The sequence below is a fragment of the Oncorhynchus nerka genome, linkage group LG20, assembly GCF_034236695.1.
Source record: "Oncorhynchus nerka isolate Pitt River linkage group LG20, Oner_Uvic_2.0, whole genome shotgun sequence".
Lineage (NCBI taxonomy): Eukaryota > Metazoa > Chordata > Actinopteri > Salmoniformes > Salmonidae > Oncorhynchus > Oncorhynchus nerka.
This window is the reverse complement of record NC_088415.1, coordinates 40,010,179-40,036,279: the sequence shown is the minus strand read 5'-3', so window position 1 is coordinate 40,036,279 and position 26,101 is coordinate 40,010,179. Positions and strand designations below refer to the sequence as shown.

The following is a 26,101-nucleotide window of genomic DNA, read 5'->3' as shown; positions in this document are numbered from 1 at the left end:
GTGGGAGAATGAGAAGACATGATGGGGGAGGGCTAAAGAGACTCAAGGAGTTCTTTGATCCCTAAAGTTTGCCAAATGCCAATGTTTCGCTCTACGGACGTCCATCCGAGCATCACAGGATAAAAGATGAAAAGGCAAATCTTTGCAAGACAAGTGATGTTCAAAGTCTTGTGTTATGGTTCGCTAGATCAAACGAAAGGGTCGGGGTGGGGTCGCACCTTCCTCTCCTCGGAGTACCTGCTCCAACACCACACCTTTATCCTCCAGCTCTTTAAACGTCACCTCAATCTCCTCCAGGCGTCTCTGAATAGACTGGGTGGAGGGGGGGGGGGGGGGGGGGTCACAAGCATACAATAAGATGAGCTTTAAAGCAGAAAACACTAGACAAGCAGCAAGACTCAATACTGGCAGGTCCAGTGTTAAGACTAACCATCCCAATGTAGAGCTGTTCTTATCTGGCATCAGCAGACTGTTCTGTTCAGACAGTACAGTGAACAGACCTGTGCAGTATTCAGTAGGGTGCACCAGAGCAAAAACCTTTTGCAACAATTAATGTTCTCTCTCTAGTAAACACAATCCCATGCTTTACTGCAAAATCTCAGTACAGTGAACCGACCTGTGCTTTGTGGAAGCGCTGCATCTCACACGTCTTGGCCCGTCGATCCAACGTCCTCATCTTCAACAGCTCCAGTTTCTCTGCCTCCACAGGGTATGAAGGGATGGTCTGGAACTAGAGACAAGGGAGAGTGTGTGTGAGTGCAATGTCTATGGACTTAATATGCCAGCCAGACAAGTCCCACTCCTTACCTTATCATCATATAAATCCAAGCCATCTGGTGCAAACATATCCAACTCATCCTCCTCTTCGTCATCATCATCAGCACAATCTTCCTCAGATACACTGTGGCCATGGTGTACTTCTTCGAAGTTAAAGATATACAATTATTCATTCAGAATAGATATGAAGAACATGGCTATTAACAACTGCTGTTTGCCATATAAATAAATAATTGATAGGTATAAAGATGTTGTCATACTGACACCATATAATTAGGAATCAGAATACTAAAATGGACATGGACCTTCTTATGATAGGATAAAGGTCAGCCATTTTGATCAGGGAGTTGGTTAACCAGTTTTGCCAGTGCTGTGATATGATAGTGTAAAATAATGAATTTGAATCATTTATCTGCACTGCATGTTTGTTGGCTAGCTAGCTAGACAGTTTTAGAGGGAGGAATGATTACATTAATATATATATATATATATATACACACACACACGTTGTAAATGCAACAAGTACTGATATAGTATCACGTAGAATAGCCCTCGCTTCTTTCCAAGAAAACATAATTATACAGAAAATGGGTATGATAATCCATTTGAACTATTTATATTATTATGACAATATTTTAGGATGATAGTAATTGTACTTCACAACTTCTGAGATAATCACATGCCGTACTCTATTTTCCTGCAGAATAAAAATCAGGATTACGCCTCTACTGCCATTCTTTCCAATTACACTGGTTTGGATTACTCCCTGACCGAAGTGGCGGCCATTTTCACCCCATTCTGGAACTGAGGTTTTATGACATATCCCCTCTAGTAATTTAATAGGATCTCTATGGCCGAGACAGTAAATCCACACCCCACTAGGGTCTTTACCTGGGTGGCTGTTGAGGACGCTGAAGCGTTGGTCCCTCCCCAGCCGAGGGGAGGACAAGTTCCATGGGGAGAACTTGGAGCGGACCCTGGCGTGCTGACCCTTGCCCTCCGCTGGTTCCTCTTTCCTCCTGAAGCAGCGGCGGTTCCTGTGCTCCCGTATGTGTCCCCCCGACCCAGGGCCCCCACTCCAGTAGCCCTCCTCCTCCTGGCCGTCTGCACCTCAAATCACACTTTATTAAACCCTTCAAGCTTTCGACTGGGCCATTTTAAACATAGTTCACACTCCCATTTAAAATCGCAACATTTTTAAACAGTTAAAACAATAAAAGAGACTAAACAAAGAAAAGGTCATGAAAGAGAAAGATACCTGGGGGTTTGGGTGGGCAGGGACCCCCTGCTGTGGCTGAGGAAGAGGAGCAGGAGGAAGAACCGGGTGTCTCAGAGTCAGAGTCCAGGCTGAAGCTCAAGTTAACTAGGTGGTTCTTCTCCTCGTCGGTCAGCTGCAGCTTCCGCAGGGATGGCTTCGGCCTGGAGTCAGGGGCTGCCTTGGGAGTCCCTTTTTCTCTTTCTGCCCTGGGGGACCCCTTCTCCCCTACATGGGCTGGTGACATGTCCCCTTTTGGGGTGAGGAGGACGGTGCGTGGTTTGGGTACAGGAGGGGAGGCCTGAGGGCTTGGGATTGACGAGCGAGAGTGTCGAGGTTTTGGGACAGGGGTCAGAGAATCCGAGGGGGCATCCTCACCCCCCTCTTCCTCCACCTCACAGTCCTCAAAATCATTCTTTGTGAAAACGTCTATGGGTGGTTTTGGTGAGACAGGGTGCTCCTCTACAGGGTTAAGCTGTTTGCTACTGGGGTCTTCCTGACTCGGAGGATGCAGAGGCTCCATGGGTTTAGGAGGACCCGAGTCTAGATAGTACTCAGCGTCCTCAGAGGGACAAGGTGAGGGGTCTTCACTGGAGATAGAATTCACACCTCTCTCCTTCTCGTGACCTCCGATGGTATCCTACAAGGGAAAGAAATGAAAGAAGCATTGTAGCATTGTTGTGATTAAACATTCCTCTGTAAATGAATGGTTATGGTACACTGCCCTGTTGGAAATGTGACTCAACGCCAATGTACTACTTCTACCCACTGGCTGTCCTTAACTGTTCTGTACAGACAAGCTGAGCCACAAGCTGGCAACATGGTATGCAACAGAACGGTTTAATTTCCCATCTGCTCAAACTCAGAACAGAGAGACCCACCTTAACGGATGGGGATTGTTCCTTGTTCTCTATCTCTAGCTGTTCAGAGTGCAGCTCACAGTAGAACTTCCCTGAGGGCACAAGAGGGAAAACAACAGCTTGAACAGACTCTGGATCTGGTACATGTTAAGAGATGCTACTTGACAACCCTTTCTCCCGTTCTCCTTTTCATATGAACCACAAAACACGTAAAAAGGGTATCTTTCATTCATTTTTCATATGGTGCATAAATAAATTAAACTGTGCTGTATTTATCATCCGGATGTAGGTTCCTTGCCTTGGAGGATTTAACTTACTACAGGTATGGAAGCTGTTGCACCAGAAATAACTATATTCTGTATTGTCCAAAGAGGGAGTAGCTTGCTGCGTCTTTGTGAGCAGACAACATTTCAGAAGACAGAACACAACATGTCACAGAGAACATTTTTTCCACACTTGAGTACATAACGACCATGGAAGTCCTACTTGCATAGTAACATGATGTTGCGCTTGTAACAAATATATTCAAAGGGGCTCATTAGGACCCAGCAGATATCCCACGAGACTGAGTGCCAGTCTACGCTATCAGGTCACCTCCTTGGAATTCATCAGCATGCTAAGGAATTAACATGATTAGCACAACCAGACTGGCACTCAGCGGTAGAATAAGTTGTCATGCTCACTCACCCGTGTGCTGGTTAAATGTATATCTGCCAAGTCTGAGGGTGGTGCCACACTGCTGGCAGGTGAAGCAGCTACGGTGGAAGAACTTGCCCTCGGTGCTGATCCTTTCCAGCACATAGACCCGCTGGCCGCAGAAGTAACACTCCTCATTGTTCATTGACGTCGGGCTTAGTTCAGGGTCAGGGGTCACCTCAGGGGCTGAGAGAGGGGCTACAGGCTGAGAGCAAAGAAATTGAGACCAACAATCATATTTGAACAGTACTTCAATAACTTAGCACACAAACATGTGCTTATGATGTAACAATAGCGACTAGTCCTGAAGGCCAAAGAAAGACGAACGACTCAAAATGACAAATCTGGCGTGTTCAACAATTATTACAAAAGGTCTGTACCCTAGGAGTTATACCACAGTAGTAACCAAAGAGAGGAACAACCGCCAGTGATGTCAGTAGTACAATCACATAGCACGGAAACATTGTATAGAATAGCAGTTGGAGTAGCCCTGAAGTCTGCAGATACATCCATCACACAGCAAAAGGTTAGCGCTGCATGCATGGGAGCCTATGGTAATGAGGATAGCATTTGTATTCTAGACACTACTCACATCTTCCTCATCTCCCATCCTCATCTTTTTATCTTTTTCTTCTGTCTCGGCTGCCAGTCTCTCCTGTGTAAAAGATAAAACAGCCACATGACAGTTTTTGGTTTAAAATATACAAATGCATAATGGATGATGTCAAAATGAACAATGCTTTAGATATTATCTTACATGCTTGAAAGGTGTCTTTGCTATTACAGCTGATTTTGGAAAAGGCCAACAAAGGTAAACATCTACTGTAAGTGTTTTGTAGTATGGTATTAGTTATAATAACTAACTAAAACAAGCAAATTATGACTAAAACACATTGTTTAACTGTTGACAATGAACGTACAATGAATGAATCAAAGCATAATTACGAGAACCAAAACCAAAATGGCTGGGCATGTGAATTCAAGGTTCCTATCTAGAGAACTCTGATATTACTGTAAGTAAATAGTTAATGACAGCGGGGAGTCAGTCGATATTGACAGTCGATGTGAACTTGAGGTTGGCCTACTCTCCATTTTACCCGACAGACAAATGTTGTTTTTTGCGCGCTATCCCTTATACTGTATTGAGTAAACAGCTGACCAGTCGCAGTGACAACATGCAGCTGATTGCCTGAGCCTTACCTTGCGTCTTTGCAGAGAGTTGTGCTTGAGCTTGTTGAGGAAGAACACAGCCTGAAATGACAGGGTCTTCGACGGTGTCAGGAGAAGGCTCGGGGGTTCTGCTGCAGACACACAAACGCACTCCGGCTTCAGTTTCATACTGTCCCTGTTCTGCCAGAACACACACGTTTCATAGGCACTAATCTAACCCCACTGTGTTGTCCCGAGTCCCTCCCTACAACAGAGAAACCTGCATTTTAAAAATATGCACAGCTTCTTGTACATAAACAATGTGTTCTGGCTTTTTCCTCTACCAATCTCTCTTATGTAAAAATCCGGTCAAGTCATTTTATATTACACATCCAGCTTCTCCACACTGCTGTTGAAAACAAGGCTTTGTAGAAGATGTAATTAAATTCAACTTGTCAATCCCTCTGAGAGAACTCCTGTGTAAGCGCCCGGTGACAGACAGGACATGTCCCTCGTGCATGCGCATCTGTGTGCAAGCCAGACAGCCGATCCCCCTACAGAGAGCTACTGTTATGCTACCTACGGCATCACAGCGACAAGGCAAGCGGAGCAAGTCACACCCTCTCTCCAAGCCTGCCTCCAAATGCTGGATCACCACTGAAAATATCTCTGCTACACACTCTGCTAGTATTTACCAGAAATACCCCCGGCAGCAAAAACAGACCGGGAAAATCCTTCTTCCTCACAGCAGGAATATTAGATATCATTTAGATGACGCCGAGGCTAGTCCCACCCAAGCCTGACAAGCCATTTCCTCACGGGCTGCTGTGCCGTTTGCTTTGACTGCTGCCTGGCCTACCGACTGAGCGCAGGAGAGCAACACAACCCTGACAGTCAATCAGGGCTGGTTATGAGCACAGACCCAGCTACTCTAACCAGATGAATGCTGGGTAATGCTCTTAAAGGGACAATGACAGCCCTCTCCCTCCTTATCAACACAAAACACATTTCATAGAGAAAAACACCTGGGCCCAAGGTTGTACAAATGGGGGTTACATAAGCTATGCACTGTCTAAACAGCAAACATAGGTCCAGATTCAATCGCGTTCACTAATAGTAGGCTATTTGATATGGTTGATATTGAAAACTGCTTAAATTTGGTCCAGCATTTTTAGAAATTAAGCACAAGAAAAACACCTTTATGTAATGAATACAACTATGCATAATGTCGAGATAACAATGTCACAGTAACATTCTACAAATATACATAATCTAGTCTCGTGATAGCAGACCTCAACAACACTTTCTTGTTCAAGGTGGCTGGCGTCAAGGCTACAAGTAACCAAACAATCACGGCGCTAATTACTGTACGTAACATGTCTGACAGCCATTGCCCTGATGCTTACCTCTAGTGGGCGTCCTTTCGTTGAAGGCATCGTGGATCTGTGTGAGGTAGAGCACCATGGAGAGCTTGTCTATCTGTTCCTTGGTGGCCATGTCACTGGCTGATATGATGGGAGGGATGCCCAGCTCTTCCTCCAGGAGGCTGAAGGCCAGCTGGTTGTTGTGGACCGAATCAGACTCCTTCAGAGAGGACATGTCACTGTGGAGGGACAGGTGAGGGATAGTTACTGTGTTGACCAGGGCCATGTGGTTAGAGCGTTGGACTAGTAACCGAAAGGTTGCAAGTTCAAATCCCCGAGCTGACAAGGTACAAATCTGTCATTCTGCCCCTGAACAGGCAGTTAACCCACTGTTCCTAGGCCGTCATTGAAAATAAGAATTTGTTCTTAACTGACCTGCCTAGTAAAATAAAGGTAAAATAAATCAATAAAAATAAAATGTTCAGTAGGGCACACCATAGAACATGAACATTTGCTTTCTTATTGGACAGGTAGTAGCATGGAATTAGAATAATTGGAAATTGGAAAAGCCTCTCAGACCAATGACATTTTACTGTAGACTCACAGGTAGTCTTTCCTCCTGCGGTACTACTTGTGCACCCTAACCCTAACCCTAACCCTACATTTGTGGTGTATACGTTGAATTGTCCCCTTATAAAGCCCACAGACTCACATAAGATGGGGTCTGAAGGTGTTGATGAGGGCACACAAGGCCAGGCCAGACCTCCAGGACTGGGTCAGATCCTTCACCTTCACCCTGTCGTACCCTGCCGTGTGCTGCTGGCACCACTTCAACAGCTCCTCAAAAGCTCCAACCGAATCTGGGCCATGAACACACATAGGAACACTGCATTAGGATTTAGAACGCATGCTCAGTAGGCTTACACTACGCAGGAATCGCTCCGCCATTTCCTGGTTGTTAAAATTCTAATAGTTCGCCTAATTTCAGTTTAGTGACAAAACAAGCAAGTATAGTGTAGAGAATCATTGTACCATCTAAACCACTGTGAAATATCTTTCCATAACCAAAAATATTGTATTTTAAGATGTTTGAAGCGGGTGTACAAAACTGAAAGTAAAAGACAGCAAAAACTAAACTTAAGCACGCAATAACTCACATAGAACAGATCTACTGCTTCTTAAACTTGCTTTCAATGAGAATGGCAGATCTATAACTCACATTTCTATGTGCATTTGGTCAGGTCTCCCAATAAGTTACATATTGCAGCTCTATTAAAACTTGTCAATTCCATTACAGAATTACGCCAAAAATCTGTAACGGAATTACTGCAACTGAATGGGAAATCATAATAGTCACAAACCACAGTTGGGTCACCTGCTACTGTGCTCCCTTCCACTGGCATAGTGTTATGTTCAGCTCAGAACTATTTTCTTTGTCTTTCTGTTATCTGGCCTGGAATGTTAAAACAGACCGAGTCTGGACAGTGCTCTGCTGTGCTGCACTGTGATTTCCAAACTTGTGAAACATGAGAATAACTACATTCAGATCCAGAATTATGCATCTCTGTACAGTACAGATCAGGGACCCGTGATGTAATTTCGTTACTGTAATTCCGTCACCGTAATTCCATTACCAGATGTAAATCCACTTGTAGTTCAATAACCAAAATATATATTTTCAAACTCAAGGTGTCATGTCATAGCTGACACCCCATTCTTTCTGCAGACATCTTTGAATCTTAATTCAGAGCACGTAATTAACAACGTTATTGTAAAATGTAGACCTGTTATCCAAGGTTTGCATCTGCACAGTTCTTCCACTCCTTCCGTGGCCTCCAACTGCTCTTAAACGCTAGTAAAACCAAATGCATGCTTTTCAACCGTTCGCTGCCTGCACCCGCACGCCCGACTAGCATCACCACCCTGGATGGTTCCGACCTAGAATATGTGGACATCTATAAGTACCTAGGTGTCTGGCTAGACTGTAAACTCTCCTTCCAGACTCATATCAAACATCTCCAATCCAAAATCAAATCTAGAATCGGCTTTCTATTTCGCAACAAAGCCTCCTCCACTCACGCCGCCATAACTAACCCTAGTAAAACTGACTATCCTACCGATCCTCGACTTCGGCGATGTCATCAACAAAATGGCTTCCAATACTCTACTCAGCAAACTGGATGCAGTTTATCACAGTGCCATCCGCTTTGTTACTAAAGCACCTTATACAACCCACCACTGCGACCTGTATGCTCTAGTCGGCTGGCCCTCGCTACATATTCATCGCCAGACCCACTGGCTCCAGGTCATCTACAAGTCCATGCTAGGTAAAGCTCCGCCTCTCAGTTCACTGGTCACGATGGCAACACCCACCCTTAGCACGCGCTCCAGCAGGTGTATCTCACGGATCATCCCTAAAGCCAACACCTCATTCGGCCGCCTTTCCTTCCAGTTCTCTGCTGCCTGTGACTGGAACGAATTGCAAAAATCGTTGAAGTTGGAGACTTCTCTCCTTCACCAACTTTAAACATCTGCTATCTGAGCAGCTAATCGATCGCTGCAGCTGTACATAGTCCATCGGTAAATAGCACACCTAATTTACCTACCTCATCCCCATACTGTTTTTTTAAATGTACTTTTCTGCTCTTTTGCACACCAGTATCTCTACCTGCACATGACCATCTGATCATTTATCACTCCAGTGTTAATCTGCTAAATTGTAATTATTCGCCTACCTCCTCATGCCTTTTGCACACAATGTATATAGACTCTTTTTTTAAATAAACAAATACTGTGTTATTGACTTGTTTATTGTTTACTCCATGTGTAACTCTGTGTTGCTGTCTGTTCACACTGCTATGCTTTATCTTGGCCAGGTCGCAGTTGTAAATGAGAACTTGTTCTCAACAAGCCTACCTGGTTAAATAAAGGTGAAATAAAAACACAAGTTCATTTTTTAAATTCTCCAGTGGAAATGGTTAAAAGTAGTCTTTGTGCATACAGTTGTATGGTTTGTAAAACATTAAGATCAAAAGGTTTTTGTTTGGCATACATTTAAAGTGGAAAAAACTGAGTCAAAGTGTAATTCCGTTACCGTGGAATTGCCCAGCACAATCGTGCCCAAACAAAAAATGAATCATGCCCATGCTCCCCTCATGCGTTACTGCTTTAGTAAAGTGAAGCTTGACAAACCTTGTCGCAGGTGAGACAACCTGCCTTTCTGCTTCTTGGTTGGTCGACCCAAATCAATATGGTCTTCAACATCATACAGATGTTGCAACTTTGGAATGCATGCAAAGAGAGAGAATCATAATAAACAACATAGCACTTGATTTGAGTTGAATTTTATACTAGAGCCAGAACACCGTAGCCTGGTCCCAGATATGCTTGTGCTGTCTTGCCAACTCCTACGGTCATTGTCAAGCAAGGGCAATAGGAATTGGATATACAGCACAAAGATCTAGGACCAGGCTAAGAACACAGTAGGCTTCATAAAGCTGGTACTCAAATGCAGAAAGCTGGGGTTTGGTTTGATGCAGTGTAATTGATCTGGTAGTTTGTGAAAACTAAAGCCTTTCAGATCAATACTCCTCTAGTGGGGGAAATCAAAAAGCATTTCCTAGCCAGCTCAACACTTCATAGACAAACAGAGCAGTTTCCTGGCAACACATGTATACTCTGGGAAATATCAACCCAAAATGGCAGAGCAGCACTGATATAATTCACAATGTGTTTACAATGTTACTCAGCACAATATCTATTCATTTTGCTAGCACTGATACAGTGAGACAGTTATACCCTTTTCACCCCATCGAACCAACCTGAACCAAACTTTACTGAGCTGGCCTGGTTACGCATCCACTATAGTTGCTGGAACCGTGTTGAAAAGAAAAAAAATCCAAGCCAGCACAGTGTCTTTCAGGTTTGTCCAATATTGTGAATCAGGCATCAATGGAGCTTTGAGTCTGTGCTGACCATAGAAATGGAAGGACTATAATGTAATAGATAATATTTGTGTGTTTCTGACCTGGTTGGCCTTGATGGAGTTGAGGTTGACGTGCTGGTAGCGTGTAGCCGGGTCTATGCTAAAGGCACTGTAGTTTTTACTGATGTTCTCTGGCGTGGTCTGGGACAGGAGCTGGTAGATACTCTCCCTATTTCAGTCAGAGGGAAAGACATCTCCTAGAAACACTTATCCCTCAGAAGCTCAGTGTAGAACTGAAGAAGAAGCAGCTCCAAAGGAACAGAAGATTGATGGGTTTGTTCAGTGTCATGAGGTTGGCCTGGGGGTAGGTTTATGACATAAATAAATACAGTGTCATAAATACCCCCCCCCCCCTTTTCCTATCTCTACCCTACTGATGTTACATTTGCTAACCCCTTGGTTAACATAGAGATTCTGGTAACATCAGAAGGTGGGGGGAAATTAACTATGCTCTGGTAATCCGACCAATTGAACATATGCAGTGGTACTTAATGAATATGATGTCAGTTCGGTTGTCATCTGAGACATTCTCATCAATGATAAGATGACAAACTCTACAGTGTAAAGTCTACACATCAGAGTTATCGGATTCACATGGAATTGTTGTTCAATTTAAATGTTTGAATATGAAATTATTCGTGTTGGGATGAAATGTGATTTTTGCTTCTAAAATGTGAGAATTGGGCCCGACTCAGTGGCCCGCCCACGTGAAGAGACATAGATTGTAAACTATGAAACACACCCCTTTTCTCCCTTCCTATATAAAGCCTTAACAATATAACCTCCTGTTCCGAGAATGTGAGGACGACAGTCCGATGTCAGAATGGTTCAGATAACAACTACAGAACGAAGCCAACATCAGGTTAGGAAGGAACAGACAGAGTATTCCGTCTACCACACAACGACGTTACTACAACGTATCCAATTTACCAGCAGAGACATTCTTCAAAGGACAAAGCACTCAGTTGGGCAACACGGCCTTCCATCTACCACCAACCTACCGAAGCGCAGCTCAGAGTAAATATTAATTGCATTTTCCTTTTCGAAATGGCCGGTAATTTAAAATACATAAGACACTGTATTTACGATAGCACAGCTTCTCCCTGTGTCCCTCAGTCTTCCCACTCTTTCACTCAAACCCAGCCCTTTGTCTTTTGTGTAACCAGCTGTCATATCTGTTCCGCCCGCCAGGGACGTTTTCCTTTATGACATCATTTGTAATCAAGTTATGATTAATTATGTGTATGTGTAATTCTGTGTGGTTAGTTAGGTATTTAGTAAATAAATAATTAAACCCAATTTTGTATTGCGGATTCAACTTGATAGCCAGGGTTCGTGCAGATAGCCAAGGATTTACAATTTTAAGATGAGACTGAATTAAGGTGACGATTAATATTGACTGCTATTGCCTCCCGGGTGGCGCAGTGGTTAGGGGCGCTGTACTGCAGCGCCAGCTGTGCCATCAGAGTCCCTGGGTTCGCGCCCAGGCTCTGTCGTAACCGGCCGCGACCGGGAGGTCCGTGGGGCGACGCACAATTGGCCTAGCGTCGTCCGGGTTAGGGAGGGCTTGGTCGGTAGGGATGTCCTTGTCTCATCGCGCACCAGCGACTCCTGTGGCGGGCCGGGCGCAGTGCGCGCTAACCAAGGTTGCCAGGTGCAGGGTGTATCCTCCGACACATTGGGGCGGCTGGCTTCCAGGTTGGATGCGCGCTGTGTTAAGAAGCAGTACGGCTGGCTGGGTTGTGTATCGGAGGACGCATGACTTTCAACCTTCGTCTCTCCCGAGTCCGTACGGGAGTTGTAGCGATGAGACAAGATAGTAGCTACTACAACAATTGGATACCATGAAAATTGGGGAGAAAAAGGGGTAAAATCCCCCAAAAACACACACACAAAAAATATTGACTGCTATTGATGTAAAATATTACTAGGTCTTTAAGAGTTTATTCAGAAGATAACAGCTCTATAAATATTATTTTGTGGTGCCCCGACTCTAGTTAATTACATTTACATATAGAATAGCATGTCACTTAATCCGGCATAGCCAAAGACACGACACCAGGAAGATTTTTTTTTAAAGCAGCTGCTTGTGAAGTAATGGATGTTCAAAAGAATGTTGTGAGGAAAAACAGTTAAAGGCCTAGAGTGGTATTACCAGTTGGAGAGTTTTCTCTGAAAGGCCTGGCCAGGGTAACCCCCTTCGATACAGTAACAACGAAAAGGGATGGGCACATGATTTTTGAGGTGGTGTTTATGATCATATAGAAAAAGCTTGGTTACCGTTCAGCAACGACTTCCAGGTGTGGTTTTCCCTTGCCCCAGCTCCTGACCATCCACGCTGTGTCGAAGGCAGCCAGAAACCCACGGGCAATACCTGTTCCCAGAGGCCAGAACGGCTGTGGACACATACACTTTCAGAATAGTGCTGTATGACAACAGATAATTGTATGTAGACACTGTTATACCCCGAGACGATTTTATACTCCATTTCCTAAGTGACGACCGTGTATAAAGTACAATCAGTGTATAATTGTGTGTATAACTGAATGTATATACAGTATGTGATATAGATACCATGAATATATATATATAGAAACCATGAATATGTTAGACATTTTAGAACAAGGTCATCATCCATCACATGACCTCTCACCTCCACCAGGCAGTCTCCGACCAGGCCTATGAGTAGTTTCTTTCCTTTCCTCTCCCTGACCAGCGAGGCGTTCTCAGCACGGTGCATACAGGTGAAGTCAAACATGGCCACGTCAGGCTGGCCAGCGTGGTTCAGGGCAAACTGCATGTTGGGCAGGCGGCGGCCTGTGGAGAAGTGGGCAGCGCCGTGGGCGTAACGCAACAAGGCGTCCTGGTCCACGTTGGCCTGGCCCAGGAGCTGATTGGCGTCACTGAAGTCCTGGAGACAAGAGGGAACATAATTGAGGTGGTCACAGAGGGGACACCATATAATTAAATCGAACAAAAATACAAATGGGGAACTATGGGGGTCACATTGGGGGTGGTCAGTGCTTGAAGTGGAATGATAAAGGTGTCAGTAAGAATTTTAGAGGCCTGTACTCATTCTAATTTTACAGTACTGGTGTTCTTATATAAGAGGTGCTGATACTCAAGCAATAGAACATTGGAGAAGCTGATAGTCTGTACTACTGATGCAGACCGGCATAATTCAAGCACTGGGGTGGTGGTGACATACATCAGAGAGCTGTCTATCACGGACTAGAATCTAGATGTAGCTTTATGTGAAAACAAATGGATATAATCCTCCCACGTAGTCTCGCCAAGCATTATATGCTCCACATAAAGAAGCAAGCCGACACTGAGTCAGCATCTTTAAACAAAGTGGAACAGTGACAAGAATTACACAAATACCAACCCTCCATAATCATACGCAAATATATAGAATGATTATAGCTTCAGCGCAACAGAAATACTAAACAGTTACTCAGCAGAACATCTCCCATCTTGGCAACTGAACTATAACAGATGAGACAGGGGAAAGTCTCTATTTTGATAACAGGCAGAGTGGACTCTAATCATTGAGGACAAAACAAGAGGATCTGGCTTTGTCATTCCAGACCACTAGTGTGACAAGAGGGAGCGAGAGTGAGCAGACCCTGTGCTGCATAGACATCAATTACATTAACACGGTTTATTAGCGGCTAATCCCAAAGATCAGGAAAAGCCCCCAGCTTGTTTGGGGAGGACTATGTTGGGATCCATGCTTGGGCCAGTTTGTCTCAGTATTGTGAAAAGCCCTCTAGAGGCCTAGTGTGGAGCTGCTGCTGCTGGTTGTAATGATGTGGTTCCCTCACCTGTTTAATGACCCCCATCTTTAACAGGCTCTTCTTCTTGGCAGTCATGACAAAGTAGTGGGTGGCGTCTTTATAGTAGACTATGTTCTCCAGATCAATACCTGGAGGGAGGGTGGGAGAGATAGAGAGGAGAGAGAAAGAGAGCGAGATAGGGTGATGGAGATATGGAAAGAGAGAGAGATCAAAAACTAAATGAATGAAAGAGAGAGAATGAAATGAATGAGTGAGATAAACGAAGAACAAGACAATGACAGGACAAGGGAAACAGCACGAGAGCACAAGAGAAGAAGAACAGGGGGATTGCATCACAGACGATAGCATCAATTCAAATGACATTGACAAGAGGAAGAGGGACACAGATTAAAAAGATAGCACTCTCCACTGTCCACACCTTCTCTGTCGCCATAATTGTCACCATGCCCAGACTGTGCAATATTCTTTATCCTGATCCACGATCGCTGAAACGTTAGCGTCCAACAGTAGAAGTGTTGGCACTCACTAGACCCAAACCAGGGTCATAGAATAGAATCCTACCTTCCTCTGTGAGCAGGTCCTGGAAGAACTTCTGGTTGTAGATGCGGGCCACACCACTGATCTCTGCCACCTGGGCCTCGGCTGCTGAGTGATGGTTGATGAAGTTACATGTGATGCCGATGGCCAGCTTTCCTCGCAGCTCCTTCCACCTGAAGCCTGGGGAGAAAGACATGCATATCGAGGAGAAGCACATGCAGTCTTAATTCAGGTGCATATAATTGAGTGTTTCCTTTTAATGAATCAATTGTATCGGAGCTTGAGTGTCCGGCTACATTCTTTGTTTTCTAAGTGCGTACAGTATGTGCAACAGGATGACAGCGTGTGAGTGTGTCCTCACTCCTCACCATCAGGGACAAAGCGCCCTCCTCCTGCAGAGATGAAGACATCAAATTGGAACTTCCCAGCAGGGTGATCGTCAGGAAACAGCTTGGCCATCCAGCCTGATGGAGTGAGCCATAGGGAACCACAGAGAGAGCATAGCATTAAGGTCTATTACCACACACAGGATTCTGGGCAGATTATTTCAACTGCCCTACAAGCTTTTACAGCCATGCAAATAGCTAGTATTTTATTTCTCTAATACAGGGAGGGAACAGAGGGGTGACTAGAAGTACCCGTGGCTTCTGAGGGCTCCACGAAGCCTTTGAATTCCACCCCAGTGTTAACCTCCACCCCCAGGAGGAGAGACACCTTCAGCAGTATCAGCTGGAGCTGACGGATGCCTGAAGGATACAGACACATAGAAAGATGTATGATATTGTCACACCGGGAATTAAAACAATCCTCTTCAATCCAAACAGTTGACTGACGATACGGATACACACTACCAGTCAAAAGTTTGAGAACACCTGATCTTTCAAGGGTTTATCTTTATTTTCTACTATTTTCTACATTGTAGAATAATAGTGAAGACATCAAAACTATTAAATAACACACATGGAATCATGTAGTAACCAAAAAAAAAAGTGTTAAACAAATCAAAATATTTTTTAGATTTGAGATTCTTCAAATAGCCACCCTTTGCCTTGATGACAGCTTTGCACACTCTTGGCATTCTCTCAACCAGCTTCACCTGGAATGCTTTTCCAACAGTCTTAAATGAGTTAGCACATATGCTGAGCACTTGTTTGCTGCTTTTCCTTCACTCTGAGGTCCAACTCATCCCAAACCATCTCAATTGTGTTGAGGTCGGGTGACTGTGGAGACCAGGTCATCTGATGCAGCACTCCATCACGCTCCTTCTTGGTCAAATAGCCCTTACACAGCCAGGAGGTGTGTTTTGGGTCATTGTCCTATTGAAAAACAGATGATAGTCCCACTAAGCAAAAACCAGATGGGATGGCGTATCGCTGCAGAATGCTGTGGTAGCCATGCTGGTTAAGTGTGCCTTGAATTCTAAATAAATCACTGACAGTGTCCCCAGCAAAGCACCCCCACACCATAACACCTCCTGCTCCATGCTTTTACAGCGGTTGGAACCAAAAACAACCAATTTGGACTTTTCCACCGGTCTCTTCTTCTTCTTACTGATGTCGTTTAGTAGTGGTTTCTTTGCAATAATTTGACCATGAAGGCCTGATTCACACAGTTTCCTCTGAACAGTTGATGTTGAGATGCGTCTGTTAATTGAATTCTGTGAAACATTTATTTGTGCTGCAATTTCTGAGGCTGGTAACTCTAATGTACGTATCCCCTGCAGCAGAGGTAACTCTGGGTCTTCCTTTCCTGTCGAGGTGCTCATGAGAGCCAGTTTCATCATAGTGCTTGATGGTTTTTACGACTGCACTTGAAGAAAAAAATATGTATGCGTATTGACTGACCTTCATGCCTTAAAGTAATGATGGACTGTAATTTTTCTTCGCTTATTTGAGCTGTTCTTGCCATAATATGGAATTGGTCTTTTACCAAACAGGGCTATCCCCCTACCTTGTCAGAACACAACTGATTGGCTCAAACACATTAAGAAGGAAGGTGCCTTAACAAGGCACACCTGTTAATTGAAATGAATTCCAGGGGACTACCTCATGAAGCTGGTTGAGAGAATCCCAAGAGTGTGCAAAGCTGTCATCAAGGCAAAGGGTGGCTACTTGAAGATTCTCAAATATAAAATACATTTTGATTTGTTTAACACTTTTTTGGTTACTACATGATTCCATATGTTATTTAATAGTTTGATGTCTTCACTATTCTACAACGTAGAAAATTGTAAAAATAAATAACAACCCTTAAATGAGTAGGTGTTCTAAAGCTTTTGACTGGTAGTGTACACAGGCACTGTATGTGAAAAAAATCACGGTAATAGATTCATCAACTAAATAAGGTTAGATTTAGTCATGCATAATCAATAAAGATATATGATTGGCATTATTACATCAGTAAATCTAGTTGATATAGCATGGCAGTGGTATACATACTGATGTGATCCAGAGCCCCAGTGCAGAATTTGCCATAGAACTTCTTGGCAGCCAGCCCACGCAGGTCACAGATGGTGTAAGGCCAGAGGTGCAGCACGTTATTCCGGGAAAAAGAGTCCCTCTTCTCCAGTACCACCACCTGAGCCCCCAGCAGAGCCAGCTCTATGGCTGTCCTCAGCCCGCACGGCCCTGCACCCAGCACCAGGCACTGAGGAGAGAGAGAGGGAGATACAGAGGGGGGAGAAAGAGAGAGCGAGACGGAGGGGAAAGGGAAAGGTTGCGTGAGAGAGAAGAGGGGAGAGAGTGGGGGGGGGAGAAGGAATAAATATAGAGAGGAAGGAAGGAAATAGGATAACGCTCTGCAGTTGCTGAATGCACCTTGATAGTATCAAAAGCACTGACAGTACTCTGCCAATGTAGAGACACGATGCTGATGTTGAAACCTTAAACACAACTAGAGAGCCAACACTAACAGACCACCACACAGCCACCCTTCCTTGTACAACTGTGTTTTACTTCAGATAACTTCTAGAGTATTCCTCTTCATTGTTTAAATGAGAATAAATAAACACACACACCTTGGTTTTGGCACAGACTTTGCCCTGCTGGTAGTCTTGGTGTTGGGCCCGCTTGTCCAGCTTGATCCAGAGGGCTTTGGCCTTCCAGTAGTTGAGCCTCTCCTTGAGCTTGGTGTAGAAACTCTGGTAGTCCTGGGGGTCCAATTCTAGGTGGTGGCAGAGCTCTGAGAAGGTACGCTGCACCTCCTTACAGGTCTGGGTCTGGACAAACTGGTCAAAGAGGACATGGGAGGGGTTGGTGGGGTCCTGGTTCACCATGGTCGTGGATGCTCAACCTGTGCCTCCAGATTCTTGGATGTTCACTGTGGATAAAGTAAACACCAACATCATGAGAAAATATATAAATAAAATATATAAATTATATTATTAATGTTGTCCTCTAAGTTGTCCTCTAAATGGGCACACATTTTTGAAAATGTTAAATAATCTGCCTAAAAATAACTGAGCTCAATTACAGAAGTTATTATAATATAAAGACTAGCCAACAAAGTGATGCATTTTTGCCATTGGGCTTTGGAAATATATGGAGGTGGTCTAGAGGTCTGACTAACAGACAACAACTGGGGACAATTCCCTCTGTCTGAAAATAAAACCCTAAAATTAGATGGTTTTAAAGCCACCTGAGTCATAGTCATCGCCAACTTCCCCAACCATGTGTTCTGTGTAGGTTCGTTATCTTTATGACAGCTCCCTAAGATTGAATGCTATGATGGGTGTTTACCACTGAACTTAGTGACGCTATATTACACACAATTAAGACAGTCTACTCTTAATAGAACACACTACCTGTATCTTTGGTCCGGTGTTTCTCTTTCAGAGGGAAGAGAGACCGAAGTGGTTGGCCACGTCACATTGAACAGATGGGATAATCTTAGCTTCACACACTGGCCACAAATAATAGTCGCTATCCTCTTTACTTAAACTGGTTAGATAATAATCACTTAGTCAGCATTGGCTCTGGGCGCGGTAATACTAATAGATCTGAAAAGGGCTTACTTGGATCACATAGCTGAGCATTGCAATGACTAAAACAGACTGCTACTAGAACTCCTTCCATACACCTGTACTAATACTACCACCACTACATGTCAGTCAAAAAAAGCAGTAAATATACATACGGATATGGACAGAAGAATCATTCAACTCCAGTTTAAATGTGCAGGCAAATGTAGACCAACCTAAAATGTTTAACAGCAGTGACAACAACTAGGTGACAAACTCTACTCAAGCTACTGTATGTGTCAAGCATTTAGTGCATTGGGGTTGGCAAGTCATTTCCTGGAACTAATGTTTTGTTCACACATGACTTCCTGAGATGACATTTACAAACGCTGTAACTTGTTGGTTATGTTCAGCATCTTCTGCTAGACACCGGAGGCAGACAGACACAAACCCGATTGGACAGAGTGGGTGAGGTCTTTTTATGGCCATAGAGCTATAAAAATAGATGTGTTTGTGGGAGAAATATAGGCTACTGTACAGTACAACCAAACATAACTGTATGAAGAGCTATTTATTCAATGGACCGAGATTGTCCAGGTCTTTATTATGTGGATGTTAAGAATAAGGTCATAAAACAGGCTCTAGTCTAGTGTACATTATACACAAGGAACCCTCACCCTCTCAGTAGATCTCCCTCTATGTACTGTAGCATTTCCCTGGAGTTCTCTTTGGCCCTCATATAGTTGCTCTGTAACAACTCAAGTGTTATACTGGACATTGATAGAACAACATTGCGGTTGAGAGTTGAACCTCTCCGTCACTGCCTCAGGCAGAGCTATAAAATCAGACACAGCCTTGATAGTTGGAACACTTCAGCTGTCAGATCTAGCAGTATCATATCAACCCAGGCCCAACAGTCACACTGTAGCTATATGCAAGGGAACTTTATCTGTCAAAATACACAGGATATTGCTTCACTGGAGACAAAACGACTGAACATAATTCCTAAAAACCATATCATTAAAATCAGAACTGCACCGCTCTCCAGTCATGCACGCTCTTGAACTCAGCTTTACAGTGACGAAGTGACTGCCATAAAGCTGGTATAAAGAGGCACACAACCACACTAAAATGTGGGCACAAATATCTGCCTGGTAATGATTAATCCTCTCTTATCAAATACAATAACAGCTTCCATGTGGGCACAAAGGTCAGGGTAAAAGTCCTTCTCTCACTAGACCTCAAGGAAACAAATAAAAGTGTGTCCAATACAACACATGTAAGCAGGTCACTTTCAGTATTGGTGGTGTGCAACTTGAATGTCCTACTATCCTACTGTCCCCAGCCTCTCATCTTCTCGGAGTCATCTTATGCCAGTCGGTCATTCAAGTCTGTCACACACCTACAGCTGTTTGTTCAGCTTCATTTTAGGTGTGCCAATTCTGGCATCCTTCTTCTTTGTTAAGCAACAGACATCTGCAAACAGAACGTTGTGTCATTTGCAACATCCGGAGTATTTCATCTAAGAGAGAGACAAGAGCAACGGTATTTGTTCATACTGTCGAAAGACAGTTGACAGCCTCAATGAAGTGTTGGCTGCTGTGGTGGAGAAAGAAAGTAGACAGTTGCCTGTTCTTGACTCTTGTGATGATGTATGTGGTTAAGAATGCTGCACCCTGCAAAGCACAGAACATCTGCCTGGTACAAGTTAACACACACCATTTAGGGTCTGTTTCATTCCTGAGGTTCTACTCAAACAAGTCTTGTCATGACAAATATGGAAATGGCCAGGAACAAAACCTTGAGTGAGGAAGAACCTTTCCTTATGAAGTAGACTGCTCTGCTTGAGCAATGATCAAGTTATTGCTATACTTCCGACAGACAAGGCAGATGTTACATTTACCTGAGGAGAACAGTGGATAAGGGTTTTTGTCTTACCCTGTCGCGTGCCGGCTGAGGACAAAGGGTCTGCCACAGTGACTGGTCTGCAAACGTTGCGGTGTATATGATCAAGCTGCTGAATGCCTCTGTAACGTGACAGAGCAGCCAAACGTTGGGGCCAGGAAAGGGGTGGGACGGCAGAACAGTAGACAGCACAAATGAGAGAGGTAGAAAGAAAAGGTGAGTGAATTGGGTATGAGATGCTAACCATATTTCCCTGAAGTGAACTAATGTGTTTTTTTGCTCGTTTGCCAAAAACAAAACAACTACCATACCAAGGTTGTACTTGAGAATTCTCACGTTACACATTCCAATGGAGTTGAGTGGCAATGAGTTTTGGCGAAGTGTACCTCCGGCTACATCGAGTCGGTATCACATCGATACATGTAAAAATTGACATTCTTTAAAAGTGTACCTTGTGCCCATTTGTCCTGTGTAAAGGTGTTATTTTCTTTGGGTGCTGCAATTTGTCATTTTTGATAAAAATTTCATTTTATTCGACCTCCACCCAGGGAGCCGTTGTTTGTTAACAGAGAAGGAGCAGCCCTGCAAGGCAGATGCCAAAATAGAACTATGGCTTCAAACTCTCATTGACAACTCTAATAACAAGTCAGGACAAGCACAGGTACATATTAAAAAGTGTTTTCCACAAGTAATAGAGTAGCCAGCCAAATTTTAAAAAGTAACAAAATAAACAAAAAATGTATAGGGGAAAAAAACGACATTGAAAATGTTAAGACCACAACAATGCTTAAACCCTATCAGGAGACAACTTTTGAGGTCTGGGAAAAATGATTGCAATTTAGATTTTCGGGTGTAGTTACCCTTTAATTCAAGTGCTAGAACAGTGTGTTGTGAACAACATTAGCATGAGCAAAAAAACAAGTGGAATCGGTGGTTCGCCTTCAAAATAAAAGTCCACGCCACCAAAACTCAATCGCCACTCAACTCCATTGAGATGTGATGTACATATTGTGGAGTTGAGAATTCTCAGCTACCAAGGTTGCTTGATATACAATAATGGGAAATTGATCAATGAAATAAACAGGGGAAAATGGATTGCTGAATAATATGGCGTGTGCCAATTCTGCCCTGCAGAACATTCTTCCTGGTTTCAATAACAAAGTAGGCCTAGTATCTGTAATATTACTGGACTTTCAGAATAAAACTTTAATGTGCCATTATCCCAACTGTTACACCGAGAAGATTGAAGGACTGCTACTGTTTACTAGCTGTCATTCAATCTTCTCTGTGTAACAGTTGAGTACAACGCAATTTCTCATCATTGGATTGAGGGAAGGTTTTTTTTTGTTGCCATCTCTCATGCCAGCTCCAGTGTTATAATTTAAGCAAATGCTCTGCTCAACCCTCTAGTGCAGCTGAGAGCAAGCAAAAGGTGTCGGATCTGCAGGCTACCTACTGTCTGATCACAGTTGAAGGGAATTCCAGAAATAAATCATTCATTCTCACCTGCACGCACGTTCAGCGCACAGTCAAAACGGACTATATTGTAACCATTCATGAAAACAAAAATGTGCTTTTAGGTCTTAACTCTTAAGTATCTGCCCCTTTTTCCCCCCCCTCCAATTTTCCCCTAAAAAGACATACCCAATTCTAACTAACTAAAGGAAACACTGAAGTTTGTGGAAATGTAAAATGAATACAACACGTTATATCTGGTAAAAGATATTACAAAGAAAAGCCAACCGTGTTTTTGTATTTTATTTTTTGTACCATCAATCAAAGTTATTTATAAAGCCCTTCTTCCATCAGCTGATGTCACAAAGTGCTGTACAGAAACCCAGCCCGAAAACCCCAAACAGCAAGCATTGCAGGTGTAGAAGCACGGTGGCTAGGAAAAACTCCCTAGAAAAGGCCAAAACCTAGGAAGATACCTAGAGAGGAACCAGGCTATGAGGGGTGGCCAGTCCTCTTCTGGCTGTGCCGGGTGAAGATTATAACAGTACATGGCCAAGATGTTCAAATGTTCATAGATGACCAGCAGGGTCAAATAATAATAATCACAGTGGTTGTCGAGGGTGCAACAGGAGTAAATGTCAGTTGGATTTCCATAGCATCTCTACCGCTCCTACTGCCAATAGAGTTGAAAACAGCAGGTCTGGGACAGATAGCACCTCCGGTGTACAGGTCGGGATTACATAGCCGCAGGCAGAACAGTTAAAACTGGAGCAGATAGCACGGCCAGGTGGACTGGGGACAGCAAGGAGTCATCAGGCCAGGTAGTCCTGAGGCATGGTCCTAGGGCTCAGGTCCTCAGAGAGAGAAAGAAAGGAGAGAGAGAGAGAGAATTAGAGAGAGCACACTTAAATTCACACAGGACCCCGGATAAGACAGGAGAAATACTCTAGATATAACAGAATGACCCTAGCACCCCGACACAAACGACTGCATCATAAATACTGTAGGCTGAGACAGGAGGGGTCGGGAGAAACTGTGGCCACATCCGACGATACCACCAGATAGGGCCAAACAGACAGGATACAACCCCACCCACTTTGCCAAAGCATAGCCCCCACACCACTAGAGGGATATCTTCAACCACTAACTTACCATCCTGAGACAAGGCCGAGTATAGCCTTGGCAGCAGTGTATGTGCAAAGTTTTAGACTGATCCAATGAACCATTGCCTTTCTGTTCAACATTTTCCCAAATGTGCCTAACTGGTTTATTAATAACTTTTCAAGTTCATAACTGTGCACTCTCCTCAAACAATAGCATGGTATTCTGTAGCTACTGTAAATTGGACAGCACAGTTAGATTAACAAGAATTTAAGCTTTCTGCCAATATCGGATATGTTTATGTCCTGGGATTTTTTTGTGTTACTTACAACCTCATGTTAATCACATTAGTCTAGGTTAGCTCAATCATCCAGCAGGGGACCCACCGATCCTGTAGAGGTTAATTTAAGGTTAGAGTTAAGCTGAATGTTAGCAGTGTGGTTAGGGTTAAGGTCAGGTTTACAATCAGATTTTAAGAAGATAAATTGTAGAAAAATGTGGGTTTAGCCATAATTATAACTTTGTGGCTGTGGTAACTAGTGATGACCATGAATAAAAGAGGGAGTTTCTGCATATTATGCAACAAGGACAGTGGTGTGAAGTACTTTTAAGTAAAAAATACTTTAAAAGTACTCAACCAGTTTTTTGGGGTATCTGCACTTTATCATTTTTATTTTTGACAACTTTTACTTCACTACATTCCTAAAGAAAATAATGTACTTTTTACTCCATAGATTTTGCCTGACACCCAAAAGTCCTAGTTACATTTTGAATGCTTAGCAGGACAGGAAGATGGTCCAATTCTCGCACTTATTAAGAGAACGTCCCTGGCATCTCTACTGCCTCACTAAACAGAAGTGCTTCCTTTGTAAACGATGTCTGAGTGTTTGAGTATGCCCTGACCAACCATACATTTTTTTAAAGAAAGAAAATGGTGCCGTCTGGTTTGCGTAATATGAAGAATTTTTAATGATTTATACTTCTACTTTTGAACTTGAAGTATATTTGAGAAATTACATTGACTTTTGATACTTAAGTTTATTTAAAAACAAATACTTTTAGACTTTTACTCAAGTAGTATTTTACTGGGTGACTTTCACTTTTTACTTGAGTAAATTTCTATTAAAAAAGGTATTTTTTTACTTTTACTCAAGTACGACAATTGGGTACTTTTCCCACCACTGAACAAGGGTATCACTTCACTTGAAGTAATATAACACAAATGTTTACTTCTTTGTTTTGTTCTCAATCATATCTTATATCGAATGATCTGACAACCACAAACAGGCCTACAGTAGCCTAGGTCTACTGCCTCATAACAACATACAATATGGATTTGGCATATTATTTGTTTACCAAGCTATAATGTTTAAAAACACCTCTAAAAAAGACATTGGGTTAGTATCTCAAAGATATGCAATTATCTAGACCAACCCTAGCTCACAGTACCTTGAACTACAGGAGGCTTTTGGATAAAATGACATTGTGACACTGCATCTTACCTCCACCCTGTATAAACTCACCGAAAGGAAGCCGTCACTTCAGAATGAAATTAATGGTATAACATTCTAGTCTGTTAGGGATCATGCCCTGATGTGAGGTAAAACACTATTTACTGTAAACTGATAGACATCAACTGACTCACTGCCTGGTTGCTCAACCAATGTTGTTATAGTCAATATAAGGAACATAATTTAATGCATTTTACAACATTTGTCAGATTACAGTTTGCAATGTACACATTTTATTCCAACTGTCATTTGAATTTTAAACAATAGTAAGAATTTCAGGCAATATTTTTGCATTTTCCACTGAATACGGTAAAAAAAGATTATACAAAAGGAATATCACAGATCCCAAAAACTGCATAGGTTGAGGTGAAAAAGACCCAAAGAACCCAATGGAGACGTCCTTGTTTTATCAATATGATCATACAAATGGGGATTAGGATTAAGACGACAGACTAGTCAATCTGCTGCTCCATATATTCACAGGACAGAACACATAACTCAGATTAATAATCTAGGCCAGTGTCTGAGAATTCAATGAAAACCAGTGTAGAATTTCTAGTGGTTTATGAAATCTTCGCACTCAAGAAGCCCTACAGTACCACAATACCCAGTTCAGATTCTTGATGCAAGTCTTCTTGCCACAGTAACATAGAAACCATGCTGTACCACAGCACTGTACATCAGCGGTCTTCTATAAAAAAAAACACTGACCTTCAGTTCGCAAGCCAGCCTCCCCATCAATGGCCTTAAGAGTAGGAAACATTTCGACATGTTAACGTATGATTGATGAATGCAATTTTTCATAGCAGAAATAGAATCAGTGGCAACTTTAGAGGCTACATAAAAAGGCGCTCTCTTATTCTGAAATGAGGAAGATGAAACCTGAGGTGCGTTCAGTTTGCTTAAACGTTTGCGGAACAGTTTGTACTGAATTACAATGTTTCCCCCAAAATGTTCTTGTACCTTCTTGAACAGATATTGAGGTACGTTTGCTGCCTTTGGGTGGGTGTGGCTTGATGCAATGAGTGACGTATTTAAAAAAAGGGCAGTGGCCATGCTAATAGCGTTCCCCAACCCAACCACGTTTTTTCAACTGGCCGTTCAGTACCGTTTCCGTTCAATTGAATGTTCGAGAACGTTAAAAAAAACGTACTGAACGCACCACTGATGAAAGCTTGTTTTCAACCATGTCCCTCGTGCAGTTCCTCAGTCAGATGTAGTACCAATAAGCATGGCTTCGTAAAAAGATGGAAACAAAGTAAAAAGTGGTACAAAAGACAGGCGTATAAAGAAAGATGTAATACAAAAGAAAAAGACAAAAAAAAAATGTTTCTTCACTCGTCACTGATGAGCTCCCAGTATAACAGTGGGATGTACCGTAGACATGGCAACAGGCAGAATGATGCTGAAAATAAATAGACAAATCAAAAGGACCTTTAATAATATGAATAAATTAGAAACAGGATATATACAAAAAAATAGTAGCATTGAGGATATTTATGTACAATTGCCCAATGACAGTGGACGTTCAAAATGGCAATTCAGCATCTCAGGCCACTGGGAAGCTCTGTCGTCTCATGCAGGTTGACGTTTATTGTCGTGAGTCTTGTCCTGGAGGCACAACTGAGCGATTTTGCCTTAGATAAGCCAGCTGCAAAGTCAAAATTGTCTATAATGTAAAAATTCATGAAAACACAAATGAGCTTTTTGGTCATAATTGAAGGTTAGGCATACGCGTTGACAGTGTA

The 26,101-nt window shown here is 42.9% G+C and overlaps 1 protein-coding gene and 1 long non-coding RNA gene across 6 annotated transcripts in view; one reads left to right on the top strand and one right to left on the bottom strand.

Moving 5' to 3' along the window:
• LOC115102495 (F-actin-monooxygenase mical1-like) overlaps nt 1-20,426 on the bottom strand; it is a 23,434-nt gene extending 3,008 nt beyond the window's left edge. Inside the window, exons 1-22 of one of the 5 annotated variants that reach the window (XM_029622506.2) lie at nt 20,320-20,426; nt 17,440-17,741; nt 16,862-17,069; nt 15,062-15,169; nt 14,792-14,887; nt 14,448-14,603; nt 13,914-14,014; nt 12,740-12,997; nt 12,367-12,482; nt 10,129-10,255; nt 9,294-9,381; nt 6,814-6,961; nt 6,144-6,340; nt 4,789-4,889; nt 4,181-4,243; nt 3,580-3,793; nt 2,914-2,984; nt 2,036-2,672; nt 1,669-1,887; nt 808-920; nt 617-730; nt 219-312 (exon numbers count right to left, since the gene is read on the bottom strand). In XM_029622506.2, the coding sequence (XP_029478366.2) occupies nt 219-312; nt 617-730; nt 808-920; nt 1,669-1,887; nt 2,036-2,672; nt 2,914-2,984; nt 3,580-3,793; nt 4,181-4,243; nt 4,789-4,889; nt 6,144-6,340; nt 6,814-6,961; nt 9,294-9,381; nt 10,129-10,255; nt 12,367-12,482; nt 12,740-12,997; nt 13,914-14,014; nt 14,448-14,603; nt 14,792-14,887; nt 15,062-15,169; nt 16,862-17,069; nt 17,440-17,697 (3,487 nt within the window). In that variant the 5' untranslated portion in view covers nt 17,698-17,741; nt 20,320-20,426. Of the gene's footprint in view, nt 1-218; nt 313-616; nt 731-807; nt 921-1,668; nt 1,888-2,035; nt 2,673-2,913; nt 2,985-3,579; nt 3,794-4,180; nt 4,244-4,788; nt 4,890-6,143; nt 6,341-6,813; nt 6,962-9,293; nt 9,382-10,128; nt 10,256-12,366; nt 12,483-12,739; nt 12,998-13,913; nt 14,015-14,447; nt 14,604-14,791; nt 14,888-15,061; nt 15,170-16,861; nt 17,070-17,439; nt 17,742-18,557; nt 18,696-20,319 lie in introns of those variants that run through there. The other 4 variants (XM_065005491.1, XM_065005492.1, XM_065005490.1 and 1 more) reach the window with 4 other exon arrangements.
• LOC135562972 (uncharacterized) overlaps nt 20,007-26,101 on the top strand; it is a 20,378-nt gene continuing 14,283 nt past the window's right edge. Inside the window, exon 1 of the long non-coding RNA XR_010460174.1 lies at nt 20,007-20,502. This is a non-coding gene — a long non-coding RNA (uncharacterized LOC135562972). The remainder of the gene's footprint in view (nt 20,503-26,101) is intronic.